Genomic DNA, 12,739 nt, shown 5'->3' with positions numbered 1-12,739 from the left:
CTAGTCCTATTTGTTATCTGTTGGGCTTCAGGAAACTTGCCTGACTTTTTACCTTGTGGTGGAAATGATGATTATGATACTTGTGCTGACCATCTACCATATCTGTCATGATTAATGACAGATGGTATTAAATAGCAAATGTTATTAGCTACGTGAGCTAAAGTATTTTATATATGTGTGTGTGTATAATACATACACTCATATATATAATTTTATTATTATTGATTTTTTTCTCAATCCTTAAAATTCCTAACGTAACTGATACTTTATTCCCTGTCTGCCTTGCCTGAATTGGTGAGTGGTGGGGCGGGAAAAGCTTAGTCAGCTCCTGTTACTCAGTGGCATGAATTGCCTGTTTCTACAGAGCTACAGATCTTCGTCTTACAGTCATTCCCAGACCTCTCCTGCAAGTTCTCTCCATCTTTCCACGGGTAATTTCTTAGGACTGTGTAAAGGAACCAAGGAAATCTGACTCTTGTATGAGGCATATACCAACACCAATTATATTCACCCCAGGATAAATGGGTCAGAACCACTTCTTCACTTTGATTATTCAGTTACAGAGAAACTGAGATTTAGTTTTTCATGGTAATTTAGAGTTATTTGGCTAGTTGAAATTTTTTTTATTCAGTTCGGTTCAGTCACTCAGTCGTGTCTGAATCTTTGCAACCCCACCAACTGCAGCACCCCAGGCCTCCCTGTCCATCACCAACTCCCGGAGTTCACCCAAACCCAGGTCCATTGAGTCGGTGATGCCATCCACCCATCTCATTCTCTGTCATCCCGTTCTCCTCCTGCTCTCAATCTTTCCCAGCATCAGGGTCTTTTCAAATGAGTCAGCTCTTAGCATCAGGTGGCCAAAATATTGGAGTTTCAGCTTCAGCATCAGTCCTTCCAGTGAATGTTCAGGACTGATTTCCTTTAGGATGGACTGGTTAGATCTCTTTGTAGTCCAAGGGACTCAAGAGTCTTCTCCAACACCACAGTTCAAAAGCATCAATTCTTCGGTGCTCAGTGTTCTTTATAGTCCAACTCTCACATCCATACACGATCAGTGGAAAAACCATAGTCTTGACTAGACGGACCTTTGGTTGACAAAGTAAATGTCTGCTTTTCAATATGCTGTCTAGGTTGGCCATAACTTTCCTTCCAAGAAGTAAGCGTCTTTTAATTTCATGGCTGCAATCACCATCTTCAGTGATTTTGGAGCCCCCAGAAATAAAGTCACTGTTTCCACTGTTTCCCCATCTGTTTCCCATAAAGTGATGGGACTGGATGCCATGGTCTTCGTTTTCTGAATGTTGAGCTTGAAGCCAACTTTTTCACTCTCTTCTTTCACTTTCATCAAGAGGCTCTTTAGTTCTTCTTCACATTATGCCATAAGGGTGGTGTCATCTGCATATCTGAGGTTATTGATATTTCTCCCAGCAATCTTGATTCCAGCCTGTGCTTCCTCCAGCCCAGCATTTCTCATGATGCATTCTGCATAGAAGTTAAATAAGCAGGGTGACAATATACAGCCTTGATGTACTCCTTTTCCTATTTGGAACCAGTCTGTTGTTCCATGTCCAGTTCTAGCTGTTGCTTCCTGACCTCATATAGGTTTCTCAAGAGGCAGGTCAGGTGATCTGGTATTCCCATCTCTTTCAGAATTTTCTACAGTTTATTGTGATCCACACAGTCAAAGGCCTTCTCACTACTGCACTTGACTAGTCTTTTGCAGACATGCCCCCCCTTCTAGGTATTAAATACATTGTTCTTATCTTGATTTTAATTTTAAAAATTTGGAAGTCAACACTTCATCATTGAGACAAGAGCTGGGACTTTATTTTGGGAGGCTCCAAAATCACTGCAGATGGTGACTGCAGCCATGAAATTAAAAGATGCTTGTTCCTTGGAAGAAAATTTATGTCCAACCTAGGCAGCATATTAAAAAGCAGAGACATTACTTTGCCAACAAAGGTCCGTCTAGTCAAAGCTACGGTTTTTCCAGTAGTTTTCTTACCTTTGTTCCAGCTTAGAGTTCTTATAATTAAGTCTTTGGTTTTTTCCAAGGACAAACTAGTCTTTCACTGTGTTTCCTGTTTTAGTAATGATATGTTTCTCTTGTGATTAAATACATTTCAATATCTTAGACTTGTCCCAGTTGTATGGATGTGAGAGATGGGACTATAAGGAATGCTGAGTGCTGAAGAATTGGTGCTTTTGAAATGTGGTGTTGGAGAAGACTCTTGAGAGTCCCTTGGACTGCAAGGAGATCCAGCCAGTTAATGCTAAAGGAAATCAGTCCTGAATATTCACTGGAAGGACTGATGCTGAAGCTGAAACTCCATTACTTTGGCCACCTGATGTGAAGAGCTGACTCATTTGAAAAGACCCTGACGCTTGCAAAGATTGAAGGTGGGAGAGGAAGGGGACTACAGGGGATAAGATGGTTGGATGGCACCACCGACTCAATGGACATGAGTTTGAGTAAACTCTGGGAGTTGGTGATGGACTGGGTGGCCTGGCATGCTGCAGTCCATGGGGTTGCAAAGAAATGGACATGACTGAGTGACTGAACTGAACTGTCTTCATGACTAGTGTGAGTTATACTAAGAAATAATCTGCCAGTTTAGAATTCTCAGGTGTTTAGAAATAACTGACAAACACACAGAATTTCCAGGCTGGTGCTGAGCTCTTTGTGTTCAGTTTCCTTAACTGGATACTTCTCAAGTCATAAAAATTGTTTATGGTGTCTTGTGTATATGTGTGGTATTCTTAGCCATACATGTGAAGGTCTAATTTTACAGTAAAGTTGGAGTTACATTTTTAATTTGTAGATTTTTTGGTATTATAATTTTTAAAGATAGAACAGATTGCTAAATCTTACCTTTTGTTCCAGCTGAGAGTTCTTATAATTAGTCTTTGGTTTTTTCCAAGGACAAACTAGTCTTTCAGTGGTGTTTCCTGTTTTAGTAATGATATGTTTCTCTTGTGATTAAATACATTTCAATACCTTAGACTTGTCCCAGTTGTAAAGAATTTGATTAGGTGTTGGAGAAAATAGAGTTCATTTTCCCAGGTGAGTTGTCACAGCAACCAGCATTGGGAAGGAACTAGTGGGAGCAAGTAAGTCAACCACTGCTTTAGTAGTCAGAGTTGAGAGGTCACTTCTTTGAGGAGGTGAAATTAGGGCTGGTGAATTGGCCTCCTCTTGGTTAGTAAGTCAGTGTGTCATTACAGCAGAAAAGGAAGAGCATAAGTCCATCATGAATATTATGCTTATATTGTGTGATTTTTAAAAACAAAGATTATTGACAAATTCGTGAAATATTCAGTGTACTTAAAAAATCCTGTTAAATGTCAAACACTGTGCTAGCCTGGGAAGTACAAAGAGGAAAAGAAGTAGTTATCTTTTTTAGGAAAATTTCACTGTCTAGTAGGAGAGGAAAATGTGAAAAAATAATTACAAGGCTGTATTAGAAGTGCTAAAATAGAGGTAATTCAAGTGTAGAGAATGCTTAAAGCAAGGGACGATCACATCTGTCTGAGGTAGGTATTAGGGAAGACTTTGCAAAGGAGCGCTTGAACCGCCTCTGGAAAGATGAAGCAGGTTTGCTTGGAGAACAGGAGATGCCATTCTCAGCTGAGAGGACACCTTGCGAGGACACGCGGGGGAATACTTGCTAAAGGAAGGGAGGAAAGAAGTTTAAGTAATAAACCTGAAGAAGAATTAGGGCTTATCTCTCTTTCAGTGACTTTTAAGGGCTTTCTATGACTCTTCGTTCAGTGGTTCACCAACCAATTATGAGACAATATGAATAGGTTTATTGCTATAGGAATAGGAATTGGAAGTGGTTGAAACAAAAGACTTAAAGCTAAATGAGGACTTCGTTATCTGCTTGAGAAATGATACAGGGGGTAGAGTGGAGTAAAAGAGGATGGGTCATAGGAGGCAGAACCAATAGGATTAATTGGTTTAGTAATTAAACCAATAGGCCAAGTTTTTCCTTGGATGTTTGCATGGGCAGTGATGTCATTCACTCAAATGGAATTGTAAGAGGAAATGAATATCAGAGCTAGGCTGGGCTATATAATCAGTTTAGTTTTGCATATATAGATTTTTGTGGTGCCTGTCAAACATCGGAAGTGCTACAGAGATCTGTGAATTGTAAACTTGCAGGTAGAAGTGGAAGTTGAGCTTAAATGAAGTAGTATATGGAGAATGAGAGGGAAAGAAGGCTAAGAAGAGATCCTTTTCCTTTCTTATGGAGAATGCCACCTTTTAGGGCTCAGCAGAGAAAGAACACTTATAGGTGACTGAGAAGAAGCTGGGCAAGAACCAAAGAAGCATAGTACCAAAAGTTCAGGGGAGGAGAGAGATGAAGGTTAAAAATATATGTTAATATTTGTGTAGAGTGGTATTTTTATGTGGAGATCTAATGTTTCTTATGTAGTTGTAATCTCTAATTTTGGCTGTATTATCTCAAGTTTATAAATATTAAATTTATTATTTGGAATTTATCCATAGAAACCATATGTGTATGTACATGTATTTAAGCACACTGTCTGCACACTACAGATATGTGTTCCTACTATAATTACTCATCACATAAAACAGCCCAGAGAGTTGGACTTATCCTCAGTTTACAGATAATAGAACTAGGATAATTTGCCCAAGGACACATGGCCAGTACAGAGCTTGAATTCAAATCTAGGACTTCCTTAGTCCTGCTGGACGGTGTTGCCTGTTTATTGAAATCACAGTTAACTTCAGTTCAGTCGCTCAGTCATGTCCGACACTTTGCGACCCCATGAATCACAGCATACCAGGCTTCCCTGTCCATCACCAGCTCCTGGAGTTCACCCAAACTCATGTGCATCGAGTTGGTGATGCCATCCAGCCATCTCATCCTTTGTCATCCCCTTCTCCTCCTGCCCTCAATCCCTCCCAGCATCAGGGTCTTTTCCAATGAGTCAGCTATTTGCATGAGGTGGCCATAGTATTGGAGTTTCAGCCTCAGCATCAGTCCTTCCAGTGAACACCCAGGACTGGTCTCCTTTAGGATGGACAGGTTGGATCTCCTTGCAGTCCAAGGGACTCGCAAGAGTCTTCTCCAGCACCACAGTTCAAAAGCATCAATTCTTCGGTGCTCAGCTTTCTTTACAGTCCAACTGTCACATCCATACATGACCACTGGAAAAACCATAGCCTTGACTAGGCTGGAAGAAGCACAAGCTGGAATCAAGATTGTTGGGAGAAATAACAATCACCTCAGATATGCAGATGACAGCACCCTTATGGCAGAAAGTGAAGAGGAACTAAAAAGCCTCTTGATGAAAGTAAAAGAGGAGAGTGAAAATGTTGGCTTAAAGCTCAACATTCAGAAAATGAAGATCATGGCATCCAGTCCCATCACTTCATGGGAAATAGATGGGGAAACAGTGGAAACAGTGTCAGACTTTATTTTTGGGGGCTCCAAAATCACTGCAGATGGTGATTGCAGCCATGAAATTAAAAGACGCTTACTCCTTGGTTATGACCAACCTAGATAGCATATTAAAATGCTGAGACATTACTTTGCCCACAAAGTAATCATTAAAACCTCAAGGAGAACTGAAGTGGTAGAAAAAACTAAGAAATAGGAAATCTTGAAGTCGGATTCCCTGGTAGCTCATATGATAAAGAATCTGCTGAGAATGTGGGAAACCCTGGTTTGATCCCTGTGTTGGGAAGATCCCCTGAAGAAGGGAATGGGAACCCACTCCAGTGGGGAATCCCACTGGACAGAGGAGCCTATCAGGCTACAAGTCCCATGAAGAGAGGAGCCTGGCGGGCTATTCCATGCGTGGCAAAGTCACACGACTGAGTGACTGTCACTGTCATCAGGAATCTTGAATTCTGTTCTTAGCTTTGCTAATAAATATTTAGGGTGACATGGCAAGGTACTTCCTTTCTCTGGGCCTACTTCCTTATCTGTAGAATAAGGGAATATAAGAAAATGAGAAGTTTTCTTCTAACATTTGTATTTCTTTAATTATGATAAAGTCTAGGAAATTAGACATTTGCAACATTACTTTTATGCTGGCCATGGTTTCAGTGTAAAACAGGTTAGTAAAACTGCCATGTCTATGTTTTTGATTAAATCAAAGCTTCAAGTTAATTGATTTTTGTCTTGAAAAGAGATATTAAAAGGAGACCTTTTATTCACTTAAAAACTTATATAAGAATGCCAAACTCCCCACTTGGCAGCTAGAGGATTTTTTTTTTAAAACACTTGGTTTTAGACACTTTTTAAAAAAATGATGACTTATATATATACTTCATAAAAATCTTATGTAAAATTGAGTTGAAATAAAATGAGAATAAGCAGTGTATCTTTATCATATTATTTCACTGCTGAAAATGTCTCTTGTTCTTATTGTTACTGATGGAACCAGGTTACTAGAAAAACTGAAAATTTGGGAAACTTGTCTCAAAATAGGGGATAACTGTATTATCTACCTTACAGTTTTTGTGAAAATAAATTGGGACAAATCTATGTAGGTGATTTAAATAGTGCTTGGCACTAATAAATACTCAGCTAGTCTTAATCATTAATAGGATGAAGAAATTTTAAGAGGAGATTTAGACTATACATTGACCTATAGGCAGAAGATGAATAAGAATAAGGTGTTTAAACTCTTCTGTTCGTTATACAGAGATTAGATTGAAACAATTGTAGGTACAGTGTTAGGTTCAGCTCCTCCCCCACCTCCCGTTTCTACTACAGTGCCCCACAGGGTGGAACGTTTATTTTGTTCATCTTATAGCTCTCATGTCTTACAGATGATTTCTTCAAACTACTACCACCACTAATATTACTAATACTTACATGGATGGATCTCAAGTTATTCTAAAGTGTAGCTAATTTCTAAGTCACTTGCTCAGAGATACAAAATGTTGTTTAGTTTTGAGTATTTTAATTCAGAGAGTAAGTGACAACAATATGTTTATGTCATTTGGCTTTTTTGTTTCTGGCTTTAGGAATTAATTCTAATCATATGTCAAAAAGTATTATCTGACTTTCTAGAAAGGGACTGTTGATTTATTTTAATTCAAATATTTTGAGTATTTAAGAGAGTAATTTAGTCCAGTCCTTGTCATTTATACCAGAAAAAGGACATGTGATATGAAAGCAAAATTTTAAATTTTTTTCCCAAATAATTTAAAAATTTTAAACAATTCTTTTTCTAAATGTTGTAGCAGAATTTTGTCAAAAGTTGAGACTGGTAGATTATTGTCATGGTATCTGTCATAGATTTGTCAGAAGAAATGAAAATAGCAGAATAGTTTTTCTAAATAATATTCTCATTTCCATTATTTTTTTCTTCGTGTTGAGTCTAAAGATGAAATCACAATTAAATCTAAAGAATATTTAGGAGAAAAAAATTAGGTAAAGGAAGAACTTCACCTAACAGTGGTTTATATGGATGTTATTCTCCATATTACTCAGAGAAGGGTATTGAAGATAATAGTGAATTTTGGTTAGGAGATCACAACAGTGAAAACTGCAGGTTACCAAGATCAAGGCATAAAGCCAAGGAAAGATAGATCTCTGACAGAAGATGAGGAAAACAAACCACTTCTGTATTAAGACTGAGCATAAAAGAACAGTCCAAGTGCTGAATTTATTTGGATATGTATCTCAGTGAAAGTTGTGTCTGGCTCTTTGTGACCATATAGACTATACAGTCCATGGAGTTCTCCAGGCCAGAATACTGGAATGTGTAGCCTTTCCTTTCTCCAGGGGATCTTCCCAACCCAGGGATCGAACCCAAGTCCCTTGCATTGCAGGAGGATTCTTTACCAGCTGAGCCACAAGGGAAGCCCAAGAATACTAGAGTGGGTAGCCTATCCCTTCTCCAGGGGATCTTCCTGACCCAGAAATCGAACCAGGGTCTCCTGCATTGCAGGTGGATTTTTTACCAACTGAACAATCAGGGAACTCGTCAGAGTTTACCTTAAAAGAGAGCATGAAGTTGTTGGTACTTATACTTGGTGAATTATAAGGAAAGGAAACATTTCTTTAAAAATTACTAGAAATTTTGCCTGAATATTGTTCTGGACAAATTGTGTGAACTTTCTAATTACTTTTCCTTCAATTTATTTAGATCAGCTGTTCCATGTATTAGCCTTGCATATGCGACTTTACAGCATTGATTCTGAGTATAATCCTTGGAGAAAGCTCACACAGTTACTAGGAGAGATGAGTTCGCAGTAAGTATTATTGAAAGATTAAATTCAGTCAAAACTTTTTTGAAAATGATTAAGTATAAAAATAAGATTAAAGTTCTTTTTAATATGTGAATTTTCCTTATGAGACAAAAATACATGATAAAAATTGAAAACAGTTTATTATACTTTTATACCATTTATATACTATTTATTATTATTACTATTTACACTATTATACTTTCTGTTAAATTTGCATAAAAATTCCTACTAAGTGAGAAAATCTTTTGAAGAATTTCATTGGTTTTTATATAGATAAAACATTCAGAGGCACACGAGGGCTGGTTGTTCTTTTCATGTCATAATTGATCAAAGGGTTCAAGTAACCTTAGACTTATTCCTTCATTGTAAAGTTCCCCACAGCTTTTCGCCTGATGATGTTTGAAACCTATGATCAGTCTTGCCTTCATTAGGTGCTACAGAATAGTGGTTTAAAAAAAACCCCACAAAAACCTGCTTTATGATTTATTAGCTAGAAACACACTAGTTTTAGAATCTGCTTGTTAAAAATAACACATGACAACCAAATTCCCACTTCAGTAAAATTTTTGAAGTGATATGCCTAATTTATTTTACTCCTAATTTACAGAAATACAGAATCTGTACTTTATGTTACCACTTGTGTAATCAGTGGTAAACCATTTCTGAGGGAATTTGAATAATAGGTGAGGAAGTGGTGACTCCTAAATTTTTTTCTTCTCAAGAACTTTGGGCTTGTAAAGAAGAGATACCAGGGAGACTTAAGAGACAATAATAGGATTCATAGCATTAATGGAAGTTTTATCTTTGGAGAGAAAGACAAGTATTAAAGAGATATTTGTAGAGAATGGAGATATTCAAAGAGCTGTCTTCCTTTGGCAGTTCCATAAGCATCATAGAAGCAGGGATGGTTTACTCACATGTATCCAATGCCTGGCCAACAATTAAGTAATCGCTGTTTTGTTGAATGATGAAGCCTTATAAAAGATTTCGGTTTTTATTTATCCCAAATCTAGTCTGAAATGTAGCTTCAGAATTTAGCTGATTCTGAACGCTTAAGATTTACTTTTGTTCTCTGACATGAAAAATTAAACCTGTGATCAAAATATTTAAGTTTCTAAAGGAGTTTTAATTCTTTTAGAATGAAAAGAGCTACTCTATAATATATTCTGTGTGTTTTATGGTACTATACATACCTTCAGTTCAGTTCAGTTCAGTCGCTCAGTCGTGTCCGACTCTTTGTGACCCCATGAATCGCAGCATGCCAGGCCTCCCTGTCCATCACCAACTCCCGGAGTTCACTCAGACTCACGTCCATCGAGTCGGTGATGCCATCCAGCCATCTCATCCTCTGTCCCCTTTTCCTCCTGCCCCCAATCCCTCCCAGCATCAGAGTCTTTTCCAATGAGTCAACTCTTCGCATGAGGTGGCCAAAGTACTGGAGTTTCAGCTTCAGCATCAGTCCCTCCAAAGAAATCCCAGGGCCGATCTCCTTCAGAATGGACTGGTTGGATCTCCTTGCAGTCCAAGGGACTCTCAAGAGTCTTCTCCAACACTTCGGTTTACTGTTTTGTCTTTAATAGTATATTTTAAGTTCTTCTTTGGTTATTATATCTTTTTTAAACTTTGAAAATGTTAAAAGATTTTCTTTGAATTTTATATTAGTCCTAAAGTTGAAACAACTTTTAACAAGGGATATTAACCATGCCTTTTCAATGTAACTTGTTTGTGAACAGATTTTTTTTGTAATGCAAATATTTATTCTTTAATATGAAGTTGGTGATAGCAAGTATACTAAGTGCCACCCCATTTGTAGTGAAGCTAATTCTCTTCAATTCCATTTAATACTTTGTTTGATTTCTGTAATCTGAGAGATCAGAAAAATTCACAGTCAAGTTAATGTGTCCCAGTTGTTTAAGTTAGTAAGACCTAATAAAGTTTCTAGGTAATTTTTTCCTATTAGGCAGAATCAAAGAAATATGTGAGCCTAGAATATTATATTTTTAGGCAAAAATGTGGTCCTAACTTTTTCTTTTGAGATTTCTTAGTTGCTTACGAAAGTTTGGTTTGTGTTCCATACACATATATGTGAAATATACAGTGAGTTAGAAAATACAATACTGTCTAAAGTGATTATGCATTTTTCTTTTAGACTGGGAAATGAGGAACAACAGCCTGAGGTTCCAGTTCTTTATCATGATGTTATATCCCTTTTGCTCATCCAGATCTTAATGATGCCTCAACCCTTACACAAAGGTATGTCTTTACAATTTACATTCTTAGATTATATTGCATATATAATGAGTATTCTAAAAATTACAGGCATAAATATAACGTTCAGTCTGATGGAAATGTTCTGAGATAAATAGCATTGAATCATGTATTTCTAAAGATGAGAGTGAAATAAAGAATTTTTTTCCCTTGTGGGTCTGTTTTTAGCTCTTTAGTCAATATTTAGGTAAAGATATGGGGGAGTCACTGAAAATCTTTAAGAGATTAAAATGATAGTACAAAAATGTGAAAAATAGAGCAAACTGTCAGCTTTAATGTCTTTACCTATCTACATGCATAGATATTTTGATATACGAGTATCATAGAGTTATTAAAAATGTGATGACCGATTATTTTTAATTAGTGTTAATATCATACTGTTAATTTTTACATATTAATTTTTACTAGTATGATATTGATAGCATTCATAATTATTGCTCCCTAGTTGCATGAGTTCTAGAGTTTTTAATATATTTCAGATATTAAACCTTTCTGGATATATTATTTGCAAATATCTTCTTTCATTCAGTAGGCTACCTTTTTTGTTTTATTGGTAATTTCCTTGCTGTGCAAAAGCTTTTTAGTTTGATGGAGTTGTATTTATTTTTGCTTTTGTTTCCCTTGCCCAAAAAGACATATCCAAAAAAAAGTCGCTAAGAGTGATATCAAAGAGTGTACTTGCCTTCATTTTCTTCTAGAAGTTTTATGGTTTCAGGTCTTACATTTAAATCTTTAATCCATTTTCAAGTTTATTTTTGTATATGGTCTGAGAAGGTGGTCCACTTTAATACTTTGGCATGTAGCTGTTCAGTTTTCCTAGCACTGTTTGTTAAAAGAAGCTGTTTTTCCCCAGTCTTATATTCTTGCCTCCTTTGTCATAAGTTAATTGACCATATACATGTGGGTTTATTTCTGGGCAGGAAAACCAGTTTAAATGCTAGATTTGTTTACCAGTTTTCAGAAAAATAAGTAGGTTTTTTTTTCCTTTCTTAGCATCCTCCAAAGGTGATTGCTTTTTTGTTTTTTGTAATTATTATGAACTACTGAATTTTAGCAAATGACAAAAGACATTTAGAGATATCTTTTAGTTCTTGTGTAGAATAATAACTGTTTAAACACTTGTGTTTGGTTTTTAGTTGGCTTGTGTCCTGATGATATGACCCCAGCAATCTTTGGTAGCTTCTTCAAACCAAGGCATTTTAATCTGTGGTTTAGGCGTTCATTGGAAAGAACATACATTTAAATAAAACACTCACCATTAGGTGATGTGCACAATTATTGAAAATATGAAAAAACTCCTTGTAAGTTTAGAATGCTTTTACCCTAGACAAGTAGAGTTGAAAATTAATTTTTATTAAAATAGGCTAATATTTGATTAAATAGAATCTCTATACTTGATTGAAGACTAATTCTACCTCATATTAGGAAAGTATTTTGAACTCCAGAGTATTGGAGAATGTTTATTGGAGTGCTGAAATTAGTTGTGTTTCTAGACTTCCTGGAAACCATTCTAGTAAAGATTATTAAGGTAGCTTTTTGTTTTGATCACAGACTTCCATAGTGACTCAGAATATCACATTCACATGATTTTTCTACTTCCATATTCCTTGAACTTACTGTACTGAAGAGGCAACTTTATCGTTGCTATACATACCTTAAAAACATACTTGACATTATTTTTAAGCAGTTAATCTATAGCTTGCACACAGAAATAAAGATTTCTTTCAGGTAATTTCACTGTTTTTGAAATGTCCCTTTTCCTCATTTCAAATGTATCAAAATAGCTTTGGTGGCCTAGAATGTTTAAGAAGTGTTTTTTGAATGGATTCAAGACAAAGACTGTTGGGGCTTTTGTTTTTCCACATCCTTCCTTACATTATTAAAAGAGCTTAATTTGGAACTCCCTGCTGGCCTAGTGGGCTTCCCTGGTGGCTCAGGTTGTAAAGAGTCCACCTGTGATGTGGGAGACCTGGGTTGATCCCTGGGTTGGGAAGATCCCCTGGAGGAGGAAATGGCAACCCACTCCAGTATTCTTGCCTCGAGAATCCCCATGGGCAGAGGAGCCTGGTGGGCTACAGTCCATGGAGTTGCAAAGAGTCAGACACGACTGAGTGACTAAGCACAGCACAGTGGCCTTCAAGGAATTCATGAATCTCTTTAAATAATGTGAAAAAATTTTCTATGTATATGTACTTTTTTTATGAGAAGTTCCATAGCTCCTACCATATTTTC

General features: G+C 36.8%; 1 protein-coding gene across 1 annotated transcript in view; it reads left to right on the top strand.

Annotated features, from left to right (window-relative positions):
- UBR3 (ubiquitin protein ligase E3 component n-recognin 3) overlaps positions 1-12,739 on the top strand; it is a 199,405-nt gene that overhangs the window by 164,514 nt on the left and 22,152 nt on the right. The window contains exons 32-33 of the mRNA XM_052658353.1: positions 8,137-8,242; positions 10,389-10,492. Coding sequence (XP_052514313.1) covers positions 8,137-8,242; positions 10,389-10,492 — 210 coding nt within the window. The remainder of the gene's footprint in view (positions 1-8,136; positions 8,243-10,388; positions 10,493-12,739) is intronic.

This window comes from Budorcas taxicolor, chromosome 2 (genome assembly GCF_023091745.1).
Source record: "Budorcas taxicolor isolate Tak-1 chromosome 2, Takin1.1, whole genome shotgun sequence".
In the NCBI taxonomy this organism is placed as follows: Eukaryota; Metazoa; Chordata; class Mammalia; order Artiodactyla; family Bovidae; genus Budorcas; species Budorcas taxicolor.
Note: the sequence above shows the minus strand (reverse complement) of the source record. Positions and strands in the feature narration are given on the sequence as shown.